General features: G+C 41.3%; 2 protein-coding genes across 2 annotated transcripts; one reads left to right on the top strand and one right to left on the bottom strand.

Annotated features, from left to right (window-relative positions):
• The first annotated feature begins 454 nt into the window (after positions 1 to 454).
• On the top strand, positions 455 to 7,307 carry LOC131219126 (protein NRT1/ PTR FAMILY 4.5-like). Its single transcript, XM_058214126.1, has 4 exons — positions 455 to 672; positions 4,808 to 5,254; positions 5,890 to 6,014; positions 6,428 to 7,307. The coding sequence occupies exons 1-4, from the start codon at positions 457 to 459 to the stop codon at positions 7,305 to 7,307; spliced, it is 1,668 nt and encodes a 555-aa protein (XP_058070109.1). The 5' UTR covers positions 455 to 456.
• Positions 7,308 to 17,762: 10,455 nt separating this feature from the next.
• Positions 17,763 to 19,159, bottom strand: LOC131218641 (dof zinc finger protein DOF2.4-like). Its single transcript, XM_058213303.1, has 2 exons — positions 19,042 to 19,159; positions 17,763 to 18,891 (listed from the first exon to the last, which is right to left on the bottom strand). The coding sequence occupies exon 2, from the start codon at positions 18,871 to 18,873 to the stop codon at positions 17,941 to 17,943; it is 933 nt and encodes a 310-aa protein (XP_058069286.1). The 5' UTR covers positions 18,874 to 18,891; positions 19,042 to 19,159; the 3' UTR covers positions 17,763 to 17,940.
• Positions 19,160 to 20,494: the final 1,335 nt, after the last annotated feature.

Below are 20,494 nucleotides of genomic sequence, written 5' to 3'. Positions count from 1 at the left end.
CTAAGTTCTTCTTTCCATAGAAGAAGTTGAGAAAAATGGTATGGTCCTCTCAAAATTTGGGGCCTTCTCTTTTATTCCAAATTTACCCTCCAAAGCTAACTCCATGTTTTCATGTGTTCAGGGCATCTTCCAGGATGGAAAATCCCACTCTCTACAGCAAAGAAAGCTTGGAGGAACCAGAGCTGCTTTTTTTGTCTATGGTCATCATTTCTCCTACCTCATTATCAAATTAGTGTCCCACCAACAATGTGGGGCCCACATGTAGAGATGGTTAATGGATCTGGACCGTCCATCTAATGGGAGGCACTATGGATGGGACATGGTCCAAAAACCGTATTGCATGGATGAAGAGAATAAACTGTTCTGATTATCCTACCATCTCTTTATGTGGGCCACATGGGGTGATGTTTTGTAAATTATCTGATGTTGGTTTGTGTTGCTTTGGTCCATGCAGCTATGGAAGGACTTGAGAATATGGCATTCGTATCAAATGCAGTGAGCCTTGTGACTTACTTCAATGGTTATATGAACTTTGGCCTGACTAAGTCAGCCACCACACTCACAAACTTCATGGGCACATCATTTCTATTGGCACTGTTTGGAGGGTTCATCTCAGACACATATCTGTCCAGATTCAAGACATGTGTCCTCTTCGGATGCGTCGAACTCATGGTGAGTTTTTACACATTTGATTCATTGTTATCGCTGTCGGGGCGTTTGGATGTTCCCTAGAATGAGAATGAGGTGGAATGAGTTTTGTCTAGAGATGGGCATGAACCGAGTCAGCTAGATTAACTAACTTGCTCGACTCGAAAAAACTAGACTTAACTTGGTTCAAAATTAGATTTGGGTCCAACCAAGCTGAAAAAATTTGAGCTGAGTCCGAACTAAACCGACTTGACTCGATCCCTGACTTGAACCTGACTCAGACTCGTCTTGAACTGACTGGATACCTAAATATAGGTACCCCCATTCACCACTTGGCTCAAATGATTTTTGAGGTGGTAGGGCCGTTTGGCTCCTTGTGGGGCGTGGTTTGGCTAATGATCCTAACACTAGTCAACTACTGGTGTCAAAGCTCTTCGGCCCCACTATAATGTATGTGTTTTTTCCATCTTGTTCATCCATTTTTCAGCTCATTTTAGATCACGAGGCAAAAAATTAGGCAAATACAAATCCTAAGTGGACCACACCATAGGAAAAAGTGGAGATTAAAGGCTTGTCGTTGAAAACCGTTCGGGGGCACAGAAGTTTTGGATCAAGCTAATGTTTGTGCTTTCATTTCATCCACGTCTGTATGAACTTAACAACACGTTGGATGGGAAAAAAAACATTAGTGGGCCATAAGAAGTTTTTAATGGTAGTCATTCAATAAACATTATTTTCTAATGTTGTGGTCCACCTGAGACTTAGATTTGACTCATTTTTGAGCTCATGCCTTAAAATCAGCTGTCAAAATGGATGGACGCTGTGGATAAAACACATATATCATTGTGGGTTTCATATAACTTTGACACTAGCTGGCTGATGTTGGGATCACTAGCTAAACCCATCCATCTTTGTGGTACTCTCATTGGATGACAAGATAAAAAAGCCCTGTATCATAAGGAGTGGTGCAGGCGCCTGTAGGTGATAGGTTCTCTTATTTAAAAAACCTGTCAAAAAATCGACAACAACGGCTATGATAACCTCTTCACATTGCATTCTCATTCAATGTATGGACACATGAATCACATCATGACATGTCTACATCCAATGATAGCATGCATGTGAACTGATATTGTAACTACCATGCATTCGAGCTGTGTGGGGCCCACCTGTGATGTGTACATGGAATCAAAACTATACATCATGCCTCTCATGTTCACGGTACATCTCAACAATCATCCTGACCCCACAAGGAACAATATTGCATGAAAACGCCTAGAACTTATATATCCACATGGTGTGGCCCACCTGAGTTTTGATGTGTCCCTTCATCTTGGTGGGCCAACCTAATGAATGGTCAGATCATGATGGATTTTGAGATCAAGGTGGGCCCCACAAAGCTCAAACTTATATAATTACCATGTGATTGGAACATATGCCATCATTCCCATCATGTTATCATGTGATCAATGCTTCCCATATTCTCCTTGATTTCTCAAAAAAATGACTAAAATACCTGTGGTTGACTGAGGAATAAACAAATCCCAACCATTAAATAATTACAAAGTAGAACTAATTAAAATACTGCCCTAAAGTCTACAAGCCGTTAACCATTAATAGACATTTCAATCATGTATTAAACGGTCCACTTGGAGTTATACCTTTATTTTTTGGTAGGTTTGTTGGAATCTAACACATGATCTCAGCATTTCATGTATCGTGCCTTCCATGATTTTGTTCTGTTTGTTTCTTTCTAATAGATAAGAAATGACATGGTGCTTTCAAAGCACTGTAAGTTGTAGTGCTTATAGTTGCATAGGGATACTTACATGGTCTGATCGATCGATCTGGACCTTTCATAAGGTCAAGTACGCATTGACGGGCAGGGATGCAAAAAATCACACCAATTAGATCATTCTAGCCGTATAATTCATTGCAAAGAAATGAGCGGTTAAGATTGTGTGTGTACGAAATTGACCCAATCAACAATCTGAGCCAACTATTTCTTGGGAATCATCATCCGATGGATGGGATTTTTTCCTGGTAGACTATGAAACATTTGTGTTACTTGATGGACGGCTTGGATCAATCAAATTTGACTGTCCAAGTATCTGATGCATCTAGGAGCACTATAACTTAGGGCAGTGGAATATTTCTCCCCATGGATTATTATAATAAGTTAGTGCTTTAATAGTCAGTACTAAATTATTAATATTTTATTGATAAAACTTTGATACTCTGGCAGAGTGTGATGAATGATACGCAGGCACTCAAACATTACTTAGAAATTGAATATGTTGGCATACTATTAATTCATGTTAAATCGTCCAAATTATAGGTACCAGTTTAGATATATCATGAACCAAAAATCGTTATTTGATTATTGGACTATCAGATTGGTGGACATTGATTGGACGGTTAAAAATGAAAAACATCCAATGGTCTTTTTTCAACAAGCAAGTGTCCAAGAATCGAAGGTCAGGATTGTTCAATCAATCTGATTTTTGGACTGTAAATTAGCCAAAGTGGGTTCCATAATTTAGACGGTTTAATTTTAAGTTCATATATGCCATGCATACCATATCTAAGTAGCCGCTGATGAGGCTTGATACGCAGCCAGAGTATCAAACAACTGTATCCTCAAGATGGGGCCCACCTAGTAGACGGCTAGGACATTGTAGCTGTCTGCCATGCTGGCACATGTGGTTGCGCGTACATGCTATCCATTTTGGATGTCCATGGATCCAAATAAAAAAAAATCCTAGCCCTTAAAAAGGTATCTCAACCTGATTAAGGTGGAAAATACATCAACGGTTCAGATTCAACGAAAAGGCATATTCGATAACTGGTATCTTCCATTCGGGGATTTTTCGTTGCATGGGCCACCCAGGGTGGGGCCCATTATATTAACGGTGGATCATTTCAATTATGCTTAGAGTAGTTCTTAAATACGTAAGGCAGAGCCTCTACAGGCCACTACAAGTGCTGATGTGGCAAAAAGTTGCAAGACTCAAACCGTCTATCAGGTGGGTCCTACTTCGATGGCCCAAAGATCAAGACAGTGGACCACGCTCTACGCAACAACTGATTGGATAGAAAAATTGGCCATCCACCTGTTTCTAACATTGTGGCCTAGAGCTGTACAGGAGTTGAGTTAGCTCGCTTGACTCGGCTCGGAAAAGCCCGACTTGCCCTTGTTCTAAATTGAATTTGAACTGAGTTGGGCTGATTTTTGGAACTCGAAAAAATTTCGAGCCGAGTTTAAGCTTGCTTGAGCTCGACTTAACTTGGATCGAACCTCGACTTGAATTGACTCAGATCGAATCAGATCGGTGACTTAATTATTTTGATATTGACATTGCTACCCAAGTGTTTGATGAAATAACTCAATAAAGTGTTGTTTTAAGTGCATGCATTCTCTACGGAATTGGCTGGTGGCGAGGAAGGAATGGATACAAAACAAATCATTACAAAAAATAAAAACTTTACATTATAAAACTACCCTTATATCTTGATTTTGTTGCTGCCTGCCTGCCTGCCGAGTGTTTGATAAAATAATTGTAAATTGTTGTTACCATTTTGCAATATGTGAAAATTTGAAGATGCACTCTATGTTTCACACCGGGCTTGAACTTGGCTTGAACTGGCCCGAGCTATTGACCGAACCGTGCTGAACTGGCCAGGCAAGCTTGAGGACCGAGCCCAGCCAAGCTCGAGATTTGGGGTTAGCTACTAGCCGAGCCGAATCAAGCTATGCTAAGCTCAACTCGGTTCAACTCGTGTACAACTCTACTGCCCCACCTGAATCAACTAGCCTAATTTTTGGGCCATTGCACCAACGGGCATGTGTCGGGCTGTCAATGACCCATGAGACTCGATGGGCCCGTTCTTGGGCTGTATCTAAGATCTCATAAGCCCATATAAAGACTGGCCCACTGGGAGTTCCAAGGGCAAATTGGCCATATGTTATGCATGATGGGGCACACCTGATGAACGATCAAGATTTACACAAAGTGGGTGGCTGGACACGGGCCTAGGATTTACTATGCAGGCCCAACTTCTACAGAACTCAGCCTGGCCCATTACAGTGCTACACATCAGCTTCTAATACATTTAAACACAATTTACCTGACTTTATATTGGGCCATTTTTTCTCCAGGGATATGCTCTTTTAACTGTCCAAGCCCACTTCGATATCTTTCGGCCCACTCCATGCAAAGGCGTGGCGCTACTCAGCAACGGCCAATGTGAGCCCGCGAAGGCGGGCCAATCTGCAATCCTGTACTCTGGATTGTACCTCGTGGCGCTGGGAACGAGCGGGGTCAAGGCGGCACTACCGTCGCTCGGGGCAGACCAGTTCGATGAGAGGGACCCAATGGAAGCGGCCCACCTCTCAAGTTTCTTCAATTGGTTCCTCTTTAGCCTGACCATCGGAGCGTCGGTCGGGGTGACGTTCGTGGTCTGGATCAGCTCTAACCAGGGGTGGGACTGGGGGTTTGGTGTGTGCACCGTCGCGGTCTTCTTCGCCATCGTGTTCATCTTCATGGGCAGGTCTACTTATCGGAACAACGTCCCGGGAGGCGGGTCCATCCTTCGGGTTCTACAGGTGTGGGCCACATCCATGGCTAGCCCCTATCAGGGGTGGCAGGCTGGGGTCTAGACTAGGGCTGTCAATGGGTCGGGATGGCCCAACGAGATTTTGGGTCTGGCCCACTTTAGTCGGGCTTGAGGTGTAACATTAGGCCCAAACCTAAATTTAAGCCTGTTTATCAACGGGCCGGGCTCAATCCGTCCTAGACCCATCATCTTAGCCGTTTCAAGGGCATTTTCGTCATATATCATGCATGATGGGCCAGCCAAGATCTTGCAAAAAGGAGCGGCTGGGCTGGGACTCACGCCCAAAACTCTCTCAGGGCCGTCCATAATCATCAAGGATTTAAGATGCGGTGGTCCTCTCTTGGACAGACCGGCCCAGCCCGGATCTGGTCCATTGACAAACCTAGGGGTAGGTGAGGAAACCCCGGCTTTCAATTTTCTTGGCCTGTGTTGGTTTGGCCCTATTCTGGTGGGCCGGGCCTGTCAAGGCCCGCCCTGACCATTTACTACTATACCTATGGTATAGGGTAAATGATGGTGTACTGCATTTAATGTGCTTCTATAGGAGAATTGACCAAAATAATGATGATTTAAGAAGATCTGCACCGTTGATTTATTATTAAAGGAGTTATTTATCATGCTCAGGTATTAGTAGCTGCCACTCGGAACTGGAGGCTACCAGTACCGGACTCTGCAGATGAACTGCATGAGTTGCATGACAAGGAAACGGGAATCCAAATTGAAATTCTTCAAAGAACTAACCAATTCAGGTATGAGTTCCAATAGCAATTGCTTACCTCTACTTACAACCGTTGAAATAATTCCATTTATTTTCACCATATACAATGATCAAGATGCAACATCAGGACTTATCTCGAATCTTATTTGGACAGTTCAAATTAGTGGGCCCATTTGTAATAATCACATCACAGATGAAAATGTGAAAGGTTGCAATTTGATATGGGAATTTCGTAGTGGGCCCATATGAAAAATAGGACTAAGTGGGCCATACCTGTGGGCTGTCTGAAATTTTAGAGACGGGATTTTGCAGACGGTCCACAACCGTCTCAAAAATCATCTTCCTTTTTCCTTTTCACGTAGTGCTCTCTCTCTCTCTCTCTCTCTCTCTCTCTCTCTCTCTCTCTCTCTCTCAATTTCTTCTATATATTGCATTCCTTGAAAGGTTTCTCGATCGAGCGGCCATATCAAGGAGTATTGAGGATGTATCGTCACCACACATTGGCGGATCATGGAGAATTTGCACAGTGACCCAAGTGGAAGAAACGAAGATTCTCCTCCGAATGCTTCCAATCATACTCAGCACAATATTCATGAACACATGCCTGGCCCAGCTACAGACATTCACGGTCCAACAAGGTGTGACCATGGACACAAACCTCTTGGGCTTCCGCGTTCCGGCCCCATCACTCCCTGTCATCCCTCTCCTCTTCATGGCCCTCCTCATCCCCCTCTATGATCGCATCTTCGTCCCAATAGCCCGTAAGATCACCGGCATTCCCACAGGCATCCGTCACCTCCAACGCATTGGAATTGGGCTAGTCCTATCAGCGATCTCAATGGCGATCGCCGGTGTCGTCGAGACACGTCGAAAATCAGTCGCAGTCCATCATGGCATGGTCAACTCCATCGACCCATTGCCGATAAGCGTCTTCTGGCTCGGGTTCCAATACGCAGTCTTCGGCGTCGCCGACCTGTTTACGCTCGTGGGTCTGCTTGAATTCTTCAACGGCGAGAGCTCGGTAGGTATGAAGTCACTTGGGACTGCCATTTCATGGTGCTCCTTCGCTTTCGGGTACTATGGGAGCTCAGTAGTGGTAGAAGTAGTAAATCAAGCAAGTGGAGGATGGTTGGCTGGAAATAATTTGAATAGAAGTAAGTTGAATTATTTCTATTGGCTGTTGGCTGGTTTAAGTGTTTTGAATTTTGGGGTGTATTTGCTTTGTGCTTCTTGGTACAAATATAAGAAGGTGGAGGTTAAGAAGATGGCTCATGTTAGCAATGGGGTGGAGGATAAGGAATATGGGGTGAAGTTTAAGGGATGATGAGATGGGGGGTTCTTGTTTTGGGTCCTTATGTTGGAAGGTGGTGATTGTTCACTTCTTTCATTTTATATCTATCCTTTCTCTTTTGACTGAGGAAAGATGTATTTTTCAAAAGGTTGGTATTGTTGTAGTGTTTGAGAGGAGGAGAAAGTAAGTGTATGATTTTGTGTTTATATGGAGTAGTAAAAATGAACGGTTTGGATTGGTGTAGAACTCAGGAAAACTATACTGATGTGATGTTTTTTGCTGTTTGCGAAGAAATCGGTAGAGATTGATTTTCATTGTCAGCTATAAAAATGAATATATGTTCAATTATCTTTATTTTTACTATTTTTTTTAATTTATTTTTTAATCTTTTAGGGAGAGATGGTCTCTTGCAAGTGACTTTATCCAGAGTCTTAAGGTAGTGGGCTAAAGTGGGCCCCACCTAGATGTTCAAAGTGTAATGCCATTTTAGCTGAACGGCTAAAAAATTACCTCAGTTCTTGATTTACGTGGGCCATGTCCATGTTTATTGGAAAACTGAAAATAAAATCAACGGTCAGGATCATCGAGCATGATTATGTGACCACAGTTTATTTGTGACATTAACAAGAAGATGGATGGTTTAGATCATGGGACCATCTCAGCATGTGGACCCCAATGGGGCAACACATGCTGAAGATCCTGAGTCGCGACGGAGGCAAGATGATGCCTTCCCGTTTCATCATCCATCCGTTCCACGGGTTAAATTTGCGGCCCGGGATTTAAGTGGGCCAGCCTCTGGTCAGCATGATTAGAGTCTTAAGTTGAAGAATCTTTTGGAGTCTTTAATCCTATGTCCTAAAATAGCTGAAAAGACACTATCGTAATGAAGTGACATCGTGTGGTCGATAAAGTGCCACGTGTCAAGCCATGTCTCATCTCGGAACACTGATGAGTGGGCCCAAACCATAAGAGGGGCAAAACCTTATTTCAAATCATAAGCAACTGTTTAGGAGTACTGCAGAGGCACATGGAGATGAATCAAGCAAAGTACTAAGCCCAATCACATAGTCGGAATTTTAATATAAAGAAACACTTATGAGAAAAAATCATGGTACGAAGCAACAGATATTATCATAAAATAAGAAATTACAAGAGTTAGAGAAAATACTCGATTCAAACAACCTCGAATCTTTCCTTATAAGCTCTTGAAAATTCTAGGAACGAATTAAAAAGATTTAATATACACTCTAATCCCAATTACACTCATATATATAGTTTTTATGAGAATCACAATTGGAAATTGGAAACAAATCTGTAGTTATGCAACTCTGCGCAATCATTCAATGACACATTCGATGGAACTTTGATGGTATTGAATAGTTTTCAATTGCGTGTAACTAAACATCAAAACATTCCAGCGATAAATCATGAATTTCTTGAATTTTTCCGATAACACTTCGATGTCATCAAACAACTTTCGATGGCATCGAACCCCAGCTCAATGACATCTTGGAACATTGATGAGTAGGCCCAAACCATAATTGGACAAAACCCCATTTCAAATCATATGCAACATCACTCACTAAGATATACCTTTTTGGGACTTAGCCAATATCCTTAGTTTTAAGATAATCCTCAATAGGATTTTCATTGAAATGGGCCCATTGGCTGGCGGTGGGCCCTGTATGGACTGTACTTGGCCCAGGCAAAATAGGGCCGTTTATTATTCGGCCTGAAATATAGTTATTGGCCCCACCTTTTATGCCATAATGGGCCTGGATCCTGGATTTGGGACCCACCTTAATGATAAAATGGCATCCGACCTGGGCGTGTGCTTGACCCACGATGTGGATAAGCCTAATTTCTGGCGTGACCACTCATCTTAGTGGCACGCATGCGATGAACGAGTTAGATGGTGGGCCCCACACGCAGTTTGGGCTGGGGGCACACCTGATGGATGGTTGGAAATCCACATTGTAGAGAAGGTTTTGTAATTTTTTGGAAACAAAATTTCTTGGGCCCAGTTCAAGGGAAGATGATTCATGGAATGCTATTGGTAGTGGGCTTTCCAAACAGCAGAACTCAGCTTCTATCTGGGATGAAATCCGTCGCATTGCTTCCATTTCTCTCATATCCTTCCACGTGTGTAAAAATGTAAATATTTAGTGGATGGTTGGGTCCACTCGGACTAATCCGGGCCATTGATTTAGTGGACCTAAATTTTAGTCTTGGGAGCCTTAAATGGGCTCCAATAGGAGCTGTCAACTCGAATGTGGGATTAAATGGTAATGAATTGCATTAGGTGGAATTAACACCATTATTATATAAGATTGTATATATGGAAATAACATGGTATTTTGTCTATCTAATATCGCGTTTGGGATCAAAATCTTCCATTGGAGAATAAAAAAAAAAAAAAAAAACCCATAATATTAAGTGAAACTTGCACATAACGAACAATGGAATTGTAATCAATGGGCCTAATTTCACAACTGATGTTGGCCACCTATATGCATATGCAACTCGATCTTAGTAGAAAAAAAACGCACATGCATTAGTGTGGGGATCCACTAGAAATCGTATGGTATCTTTTATTGAAACCAACAGATATAATACCCGGATTAATCCAATCCTTTTAAATGCATGATGGAATTTATATTTGATCAAATGTAATTTCATACCACCTAATCCCACATTCCCATCGTGCTCTTAAAGATTATTACAGGAAAGAAGTCAATGAACTCATTCCTTTTCTCTACCAACCCACTACCCTCCCAAGTGTTTCAGCCATTTAACCAATAAAGATGAGGTCATTAGCCATGTTTTAAAGATGCTAGTTCATCAACAAGTCTCTGTAAAAATAAGCTTATTCTACAAGTACCACGTGTGGGATACATAATCCTTTGTATGGCGGCTAATCTCTCTAGAAGATAGGCATATTATCAAAGTTTGTCATCTAAAAAAATCAAGACCACTCAACCATTATGTGGACCACCACATGAGTTTGGAGGGCTATACATTATTTCTATGTTGTGACCTACTTCATGACTTCACATGCCGGACTTTTTATACATCCCATTGTCATGTAAAGCATGTGTTGTAGGGCACATGAACAACGCGGCAGGTCCCACCACAAAAAATAAATAGACAATCATAAAAAAAAATTTCTTTAAATTCACGTGGTAACTCATATGATAGTTTGGTGGACTTGATTTTCAAGTGTCCAAATCGACGACTTTGATAGGTGGGCCCCTGAAGCACTTGGTTCATGTATGGGTTTGCACGTGTTGTTGGATGCATTTTCTAAAAAAAATAAATTTTAAAAATAAAATATTTTATTTTTAAAAAGTAGATATATTATATATAGATATTTTCTCAAATATACTGATGATAATTAGTTGCAGATGAGAGGAGCAGTCTAGGTGAATAGCTAGGTACACCCTGACCTCACTCAAGATGATGTGGCCTTGACCATGGGGCCCACCTTAATAGGTGTATTGTATATCCATGCTGTCCATCTAATTTGCCAGCTCATTTTAGGTAATGAGCCAAATAACTAGGCAGATCCAGATCCTAAGTAGACCACACCATAGGAAACATTGGCAATTGAACTCCCACCGTTGAAAAATTCCTTGGGCCCACCGTAATGCCCACTATACTGTTTATTTGACATCCAACCTGTTGATGAGGTCACACAGATCTGGATGAAGAGAAAACATATATATCAGCTTGATCCAAAACTTTTATAGCACATATAAAGTTTCTTGTGGTGTGGTCCACCTGAGAATTGGATTATGCTTTATTTTTAGGTACCTGCAATAAAATGAGCTGAAAAAACGGATGAATGGAGTGGATATACAATACATACATCAAGGTGGGCCCGACAGTCAGCACTGCACCTAATCTTCTCTTGAGGAGGAGATGTTTTGCTATGAAAACCTGAGTTTTCATAGCAATCTGGGTGATTAGTGAAGATTAAATGAAAGCCAACAATATTCTAACCCTCTTTCTCTCTATTGGTACTAAAATCATATGGACCGTCTAATTCGTATGCCATGTTTTCGCTCCTCTAAACAGCAAATCAATCTGGGTTTCAAATGGTAATCCTATCCAAGACTCTGCCAATTTAATGGATGGTCCGGATTGAGGTAGACCTTCACTGATGTGCGTTAGTGGAGTGTCCCCAGGTAGAAAAAGGGAAGGCAGTTGGCCTGTGTACCAACACCAGCCAGCACTGTCGGGCCCACCATGATTTATGTGTTTTATCCACACTGTCCATCCATTTTTCCAACTCATTTTAGGCATGAGTTCAAAATTGAGACAGATCCAAAGCTTAATTGGACCATATCACAGGAAAATATATTTGATTGAAGGTCCACAATTAAACTCCCTGGACTTACTATAATTTTTATTTGCCATCCAACATTTTGATAATGTCACGCACCTGGATGAAGGGAAAAGACAAATGTAAAGCTGATCCAAAACTTCTGTATCCCTACAGAAGTTTTCTACAGTGAATATTCAATCCCCGTTATTTCATATAGTGTGGTTCACATAAGCTTTGAATGTGCCTCATTATTTTCTGGCTCATGGCCTAAAATAAGCTGAAAAAATAGATGAATAGCAAAAATGGAAGCGGATTGGCTGGTCTACCACACACCAGTTATTGACTATTCCCTCACCAGCCCTGTCCCTGGTGGTCGGTTCTCTGTGGGCCCCACATGATGTATGTGTTCCATCCATTCCGTTCATCCATTTTTATAGATCATTTTAGCAGTTTATTCAAAAAGGAAATGGATATAAATCTCAGGTGGACCACACCACAGGAAAACAATAGTGATTGGATATCCACCATTAAAATCCTCCTAAGGCCCACTATACTGTTTATTTGACATCCAATCTGTTGATTAGGTCATACAGACCCAGATGAAGGGAAAAATCAAAGATCAGCTTGATCCAAAACTTTTATGGCCTCCAACAAGTTTTTAATGGTCACTGTTCATTCAACAATGTTTCCTGTAATGTGGTCCACTTGAGATTGTGATATATCTCATTTTTAATCTCATATCATAAAATGCTCTAGAAAAATAGATGGACGGCATGGATGAAACATATACATATACATCATGGTGGGGCCCACAGAGCACCGACCACCAGCCATAATAGCCAATCCGTTTCCAGCGCTGACACTCCTCGAACTCCCAGTTGTACGAACAGTTCAACGGAGATCAAAATTACATGGCCCTACAATGATGTATTTATTAAATATGCACCATTCATCCATTTTTCAAGATTATTTTAGAGTACTATTCAAAAAATGAATAATATCTAAATATCAAATGGACCACACCACAAATAGGAGCAGAGATGATGATTTTCACCGTAGGGCCTACTATAACATTTATTTTCTATCCATCTGTTCATGAGGTTAGAAAGACCTAGATGAAAAGGAAAAACAAATTTCATATTTATCCAAAACTTTTGTGAGCCCCAGAAGGGTTTCAATGGTAGAAGTTGAATCCTCCCGTGCCTTTTGCAATGTGGTCCACTTCATTGCTAGATCTATCATATTTTTCGTCTCAAGCCTTTAGACGAGCTCGCAAAATGGATAGATGGTTTGGATATAATACATACCTAATTATGAAACCCATGGAACTTGCTGACGTCAATGCATCAACTATATAGCTCGTGTGGTCCAACAGCCAATCCGCTTCCAACGAAATGGGAAGCGGCTATATAGCTGTTGTACGTACATGTTGTGCGAGGACGAGCACTAACGCTCCTTGATCTCTGAGTTGTACGAAGGAGATCAAAGTTACATAGGCCCACAGTGATGTATTTATTATACCTACACTGTTCATCTATTTTTAGAAATTATTTTAGAGCATTAATCAAAAAATGAATCATATCCAAAGATCATGTGGACCACACAACAAATGGCAGTGGAGATAATGATTTTCACCGTTAAACAATTCATAGGGCCCACTATAACGTTTATTTCCCATCCAATTTGTTTATAAGGTCACAAAGACCTAAATGAAGAGGGAAAAATAATTTTCACATTGATCCAAAACTTTTGTAACCCTAAAAAGGGTTTCAATGGTAGACATTCAATCCCCCACTACTTTTATCAATGTGGTCCACTTGATAGTTAGATTTGTCTTATTTTCGTCTCAAGCCTTAGGACGAGCTCGTCAAATGGATGGACGGTTTGAATATAACATATACATCATGATCATGATCAGACCCACAGAACTTACCGACGTCAACACAACAGCTATATAGCTGATGTGAGGTACACCAGCCGATTCGCTTCTAGCGAAAATGCATTACCATGGTGGGACCCACGTAGCTTTGACCCAGCTAGCTTCTCGGTGTTATGGTCAGTGGTCACCAGCGACACCGCGTCCCAAAAAATAGACGCCGATTGCCTGCGACCCGGACAGCATGAATTTCCTGTCGACTGAAGCAGTGGAGATAATGATTTTCACCGTTAAACAATTCATAGGGTCCACTAGAACATTTATTTCCCACCCAATCTATTCATAAGGTCACAAAGACCTAAATGAAGAGGGAAAAATAAATTTCACATTGATCTAAAACTTTTGTAATCCTAAGAAGGGTTTCAATGGTAGACGTTCAATCCCCAGATACTTTTTCCAGTGTGGTCCACCTGATAGTTAAATTTGTCTTATTTTTATTTCAAGCCTTAGGACGAGCTCATCAAATGGATGGACGGTTTGAATATAACATATACCTCATGATCATGATCAGACCCACAGAACTTACCGACGTCAACACAGCAGCTATATAGCTGATGTGAGGTACACCAGCCGATCCGCTTCTAGCGAAAATGCATTACCATGGTGGGACCCACGTAGCGTTGAGCTAGCTAGCTTCTCGGTGTTATGGTCAGTGGTCACCAGCGACACCGCATCCTAAAAAATGGACGCCGATTGCCTGCGACCTGGACAACATGAATTTCTTGTCGACCGAAGCAGTGGAGATAATGATTTTCACCATTAAACAATTCATAGGGCCCACTATAACATTTATTTCCCATCTAATATGTTTATAAGGTCACAAAGACCTAAATGAAGAGGGAAAAATAAATTTCACATTGATCCAAAACTTTTATAACCCTAAAAAGGGTTTCAATGGTAGACTTTCAATCCCCAGCTACTTTTTTCCGTGTGGTCCACTTGATAGTTAAACTTGTCTTATTTTCATCTCAAGCCTTCGGACGAGCTCGTCAAATGGATGGACTGTTTGAAAATAATATATACCTCGTGATCATGATCAGACCCACGGAACTTACCGACGTCAACACAGCAGCTATATAGCTGATGTGAGGTACACCAGCCGATCCGCTTCTAGCGAAAACGAATTACCATGGTGGGACCCACGTAGCTTTGACCCAGCTAGCTTCTCGGTGTTATGGTCAGTGGTCACCAGCGAAACCGCGTCCCAAAAAACGGACGCCGATTGCCTGCGACCCGGACAGCATGAATTTCCTGTCGACCGAAGCTAGGTGGACCCCACCATGATGTTTTTTAGAAATCCACACCGTCCACCCATTTGCCCAGCTAATCTCAGGACATGAGACTGAAAATGAGAAGAATCCAAAACAAAAGTGGGCCAAGCTGGAACCTAGCAGGCCAGTCCAGGTGCGCCTTCTCTTTTTTACATGACGCGGTGGATCTGGTCGGTGTATCACCTAACCGTAGGGCCCATCCTGATGTATATGTATTTTATATCTACTTCGTCCATCCGTTTTTTCATCTCGTATTATCCCATAAATGAAGCAGATGCAAATGTCAGGTGGACCACCACATAGAAAATAGTGGCAATTGAACGACCACCGTTAAAAACATCTTGGGAGCACAGAAGTTTTGGATCAAGATAATAATTGTATTTCCCTTCATACAGATCTGCATGAGCTAATTAACAGGTTGGATGGCAGATAAACATTACAGTGGGCCCTGGAAAGTTTTTAACGGTGGTCATTCAATCACCCCTGTCAAAGATTTTGATCTGCTTCATTTTGGGATTTTAGGCTAAAATGAGCTGGCAAATCGGATGGACGGCGTGGATATAAAAAAGTAAATCAGGGTGGGCCCCACATTAAAAAATAGCCTCAGTAAATGGGTGACAATCAATCCCAAAATCACAACCAAAACCTCTACGTTTATGTGGTGTGCCCCAATTTGGTTTTGGAGGAGTTTGCAGTGTCTGTTTATAATGGTGAGGCTCGCCTCATGAGCAGGTTGGATTGAATATATATGCCGTGGTGGGCCACTTTCACGATCCAATGGTTGGCATCTCCTCCACGCAGTTCCTTGTGGTGTGGTGCACCTGAGTAGTGGATGAGGCTGATATTAGGACCTGGAGTATATCATCAATGGGCCCACCTGATGAACGGAGTAGATGTCATTCACTCGGTCCATCCGGTGCAGTACAGGATTCCTATCCAACCTTATCACAGTTGCATCCGCACGGGAAAGGATAGCAAAATCCTACACGTATGCGACAGAAATTTCCCGCAGAACCCGCGTGACCAAAAGTTCAGTGGGGCCCACAGCGATATTTGTGTCATATATATCTATTCTGTCCATACCAGCTAAAAACTCTAACGGTCGGGATTGAACCTCCTTTGGTCCTGTGTCGTAGCCTACTTGAGTTTTAGATCTGCTTCATTTCTAAGATCATGTGCTGAAATAAGCGGTCGAAACCAATGAAGGGATGTCACAAGGACATCTTGGTGGGCCCCACAGTTTTCACTCAAGCCTGTCCAGGGTCTATCCAAACCCAACCCACAAAGTAAAACCTAGGTCTAACCCTATTACGAGCCAAAACAAATGAACCTAAACCTGGCTTGTGATGATTATACATGGCCCCAGCCCCAGCACACCCATCCAAAATTTTGAAAGATCTGGGCCGTTCATTAAGTGCACCCCATTAAAATATGACAAAATGCCCTTAAAAAATCCTAAAGGATGGGCCACTTAACAAAACCCTAACCCAGCCTGGTTATTAAACGGGCTTAAATGTCAGTCCCGGCCCAAGCTGGAAACCTAGCAGGCCAGTCCAGCCCATTGACAGCCCTAAATAAGGGTTTTAGGCATGGTTTTAAGACTCGGATGAGTCTAAGTGACTCGTCCTAGTCGACTCGGATGATTCGGACCTGTTCCGATTCATTACACTGAGTCACACTTAGTCTTTTAACCAGGAAATTCCCATCCATACGTACTATTTGTACAATATTCCAGTACTCTCTCTCTCTCTCTCTCTCTCTCTCATACAATCCATCCATCTCTATCATTACAACTCAGGTATAGATTTCGACATTGGAATCCGAGCACATGACATGTATATTTCTCGATACCAAACATACACATATATGTTTCAGTACTGTAAAAGGGAATATATATACAAATGCAAGTTTCAAGGAAGGGAGTGCATGCACCCCACCACACACCCTTTCTCTCACACAAACCCCACCTCTTCTAACATAAGGCTGCGAAAGAATCAGAATCAAATTGCTGTTTTTGGCAAACCCCATCAGTGAGATGCTTCAGTCCTTCCTTTCTCCAATCCCTAATAACATTACACTGGAGGAATCTCTCCATGTACCACTATCCACCATATCTATTTCTCCTTCCAAAGGAAACCCTAGAAGCATGTGTTCACAAACAAGGGGGCTGGCCTTTTATTTTTTATTTTTTTCCAAGTTTTTGAATTTTCATGGGAATTGATAGTCATGAGGCTGGGTGGTATGATCTACCAGATTGTGCGGATTTTTAAATGATTTTTCTCTAATCCCTTTTATAATCTTTAATTCTCCAACATGCGTTGGAAATCCTAATCAACATTAACCCTTATGATTAGAATCGTTGAAAACCGATTTTACAAAATAAATATCATTTATAATATTCATAATATGTTAAAGATGAGTTTAAAGATCTGGATTAATAGATAATCATGGTGATCAGTGGATCTCCACAATGAATGGTCAGGATCAAGGCGGACTCATGGCCATTGATCAAACACACACCCTTATTGATATTATACACTCTTTGTTTTCTAATTTTAGCAATGCAATAGTGCAACTTTAAATGTTTGTATGTACCACAGAAGGTTGGAGTAAAATCTTGATAAATAAAGAAAAAATAAAAATGATATATATATAGAGAGAGAGAGAGATAGAGGAATTAATGCTCATACACCTTACAGGAGCACTGTATTCACGTTTGCACACATGTCATAGGCACAAAATCTCTAAATGATCCACCTGAGGCAGCATCCCTTGAAACCTCACAAGCCCAACTTTCAACCCAGTACAAAACTCTGGTAGGGGTGTGTGTGTGTGTGTGTGTATACATACATTTTTGTGGACAGTTAAGAAAACTACCTAAATGGTGTTTTATGAATCATGATCATGCAAGATGCAACATGGGTCATCAGTTTATCAGTGAAAAAGACCAGAAAAAAAAAAAAGCACTCCCCAATATTTCTACATTTTTTCCATTTCCTTGTTCATGGTCCTTGATACTCAAGCTAAACACACAAAAAAACACACAAAAAACACAAAAGAACATCACGGTAACACTACAACGCGGAGAAAAACAACAGCAAGAACATTAACTGGCTTGAAATAGTAGGGTTCTTAAGGAAATGCACCATTGGTAGTGGGAAGATCAGACCATGAAAATGGTGATTTCCAGTAGCCCAATTGCCCTCCTGCGATGGAAGCCGGTTCCAGGATCGAAGAAGTGGAAGAAGAAGAAGCATTGCTTAACACCGACTGCGGATGATCGTTGTAGTAATTGGAGGTGGATCTGAACCTTTGATAAAGGTCTTGAACTCCCGTGTTAGGAAGTTCACCCAATAACATGCTATGCTGTTGTGGGTGATGTTGTAGCTGTTGTTGCTGCTGATGTTGGTGTTGTTGATTGTTCCTCCAGAAAGAGCTAGATAAACTAATAGGAACCTGAGTCATAGGATCTAAGCTCAGGTTCCGAGCATTTAATGCGCTTGTCATTAGGGTTGACTCAGAACCACCCATGTGGGAACCAATCATAACCCTCTCTTCCTTGACCATACCAGGATTAGGGTTAGGGTTAGGGTTTTGGGTGGCTCTTAATAAGGCCAGCAGGTGTGAATTATGCGACGGTGGAGGCCACAAGATGGGATTGGATGTGTGGTCATGATCGAACCCGTTCCCCAAGATCGATTTACCAGCTTCTGATGACATGGGCTTAGCTGCTTTGCTGCCATTGGATTTCCCACTGGTGTTGGAGACTGTCGTGTTCTTATTTTTCCGGCAACCACCTCCGATGGGGACGTTGCGGAGGGCTCCGCCCTTAGTCCAGTACCGCCGGCAGGTCTTGCAGAAGTGGCGTGGCTGAGTGAGGTTGTAGTTGTTGTAGTAACAGAACTTGGTATTGGAAGAATCGCAGCGCGGGCATCTTAAGTTCTGGTGATCGGAAGAAGAAGATGAAGAGGAAGAAGAACCTTCGATGACTCCTCCGTTAATGGAGATCTTCCGCTCTTCGCCGCTGCTGCCTCCTACGCCTCCTCCTAATAGCTCTTGAATCATCTTTCTCTCCTTAATTATCTAGAAAACCCAAAACGAGAAAAGATGAGAGAGTGAGATTTTGTGTGGTGTAACAAAAGAAGAAAGAAAGAAAAAGGAAAGATATAAAGATAAGGAAAGTAGGGTTTTGTAGTGTATATGAGTCGTGTGAGAGATGAGAACATCACTTGCCTTTGTATTTTCAATTGGCTGGTTTTGTTGGGTAGCTCTCTCTCTCTCTCTCTCTCTCTCTCTCTCTCTCTTGGTGGAGAGATGGAGTTTGGTTTCTTTAGGTGAAAAAGAGAATGAGGAATGGAGGTGGGGTGCTTTTAATATTGGTGTTTGAGGAAAGAAACCGCCTGTCTGCTCATAAAAGGTGGTTTTTTGAATGTGGAAACTGGTATTGGAGGGAAATGATAAAGAAGTCATTAGTACTTGTATAGCATCCTAACGTGCATGTCCGTACAATAGGGTGTATTTTTCAGTGATCTGGACCGTTGATTTGATGGGCCCAGCTTTAGATAGCGTATGTCCAGAAAATCTCCATGATAGGAAGATTTAAACCTTTAATAAGTGTAACAGAAATAAACGGATAATAATAAATTTAGTATTAGAAAGGAGAAAATGTATCAGAGTTTGAATGGATAATATTTATATAGTCATCATGGTGGGCTCATTGGATCAGCGGTGTAGATCATCAAGCCATGCCCCCTACCTGTGCCAGCTGGCACACTGCAATTCCGTACTTTTAGGGAGTTTGTTTGGGAAATTAACATTTCCACCCTCCTAAAATTGTTATTTTCATCCCCACATTGGTGTTTTGGAACAGGAGAAGTTGACAAAAGGCACTCACAAGAAACTTATAATGACAAGTTTAACCCCGTGGGGGTGTAGTGAAACTATCAATTTTAGGGGGTTGGAAATAACAATTCCCTTTGTTTATTTAGTTTTTTTTTATTACACGTGTGATTTTGGTTAGTACGTGGATTGCATAACGGCTGTCAATCGCCGTTATAGGCTGTTCTAACAGTTACAAAAAGTGCTGTTATAACAGTCAATTTCGTATAATTTCCGTGTTTTTGGTCATAGGCCAGTATAAATAATAACCACAAGGGACTCTTGTTTATGTTATTAAAATTAGCAACTTTTGGATAATTTTGCCCTTGCAATTAATTTAGCACATCAAATTTTTATGATATTTAAAGGACGTGAGAAGGCATTTTAAATTAAATTAGACCTTATATATATATATATATATATTGTGACAATTATCCATCATACAGTTGAGATCATTTCACTTATAAAATCTTTCAGTAAGATCGAATATCATTTTGGTTGGATCGAATAGTCATTGGGTCTTGCTGAATTAATATTAAAATTCATTGTTTGTTACTAAATTATTTTTGACACTTTCGGTCGAACCAAACCTAACTTAGGTTGGATTGAACAGTCTGTTATTTTTATTATTTAACTGTTTGATTTTTCATTCTTTTTTTCATCTTTAACTCTTGGTCTTTTTGAATATTTATAATTTGAAGCATTCATCTTAAAGTCTTCAATTCTTCACACTTCATGGGTTTGGACTAAAAAATGTCATGTGTGCTTTACAGATGTGAGACTCGTGGTAAAAAAAAAAATAAGAAGG

This window comes from Magnolia sinica, chromosome 11, assembly GCF_029962835.1.
Source record: "Magnolia sinica isolate HGM2019 chromosome 11, MsV1, whole genome shotgun sequence".
Taxonomy (NCBI): domain Eukaryota; kingdom Viridiplantae; phylum Streptophyta; class Magnoliopsida; order Magnoliales; family Magnoliaceae; genus Magnolia; species Magnolia sinica.
The sequence above is the reverse complement of the archived record's forward strand: the minus strand, read 5'-3'. Positions and strand labels throughout refer to the sequence as shown.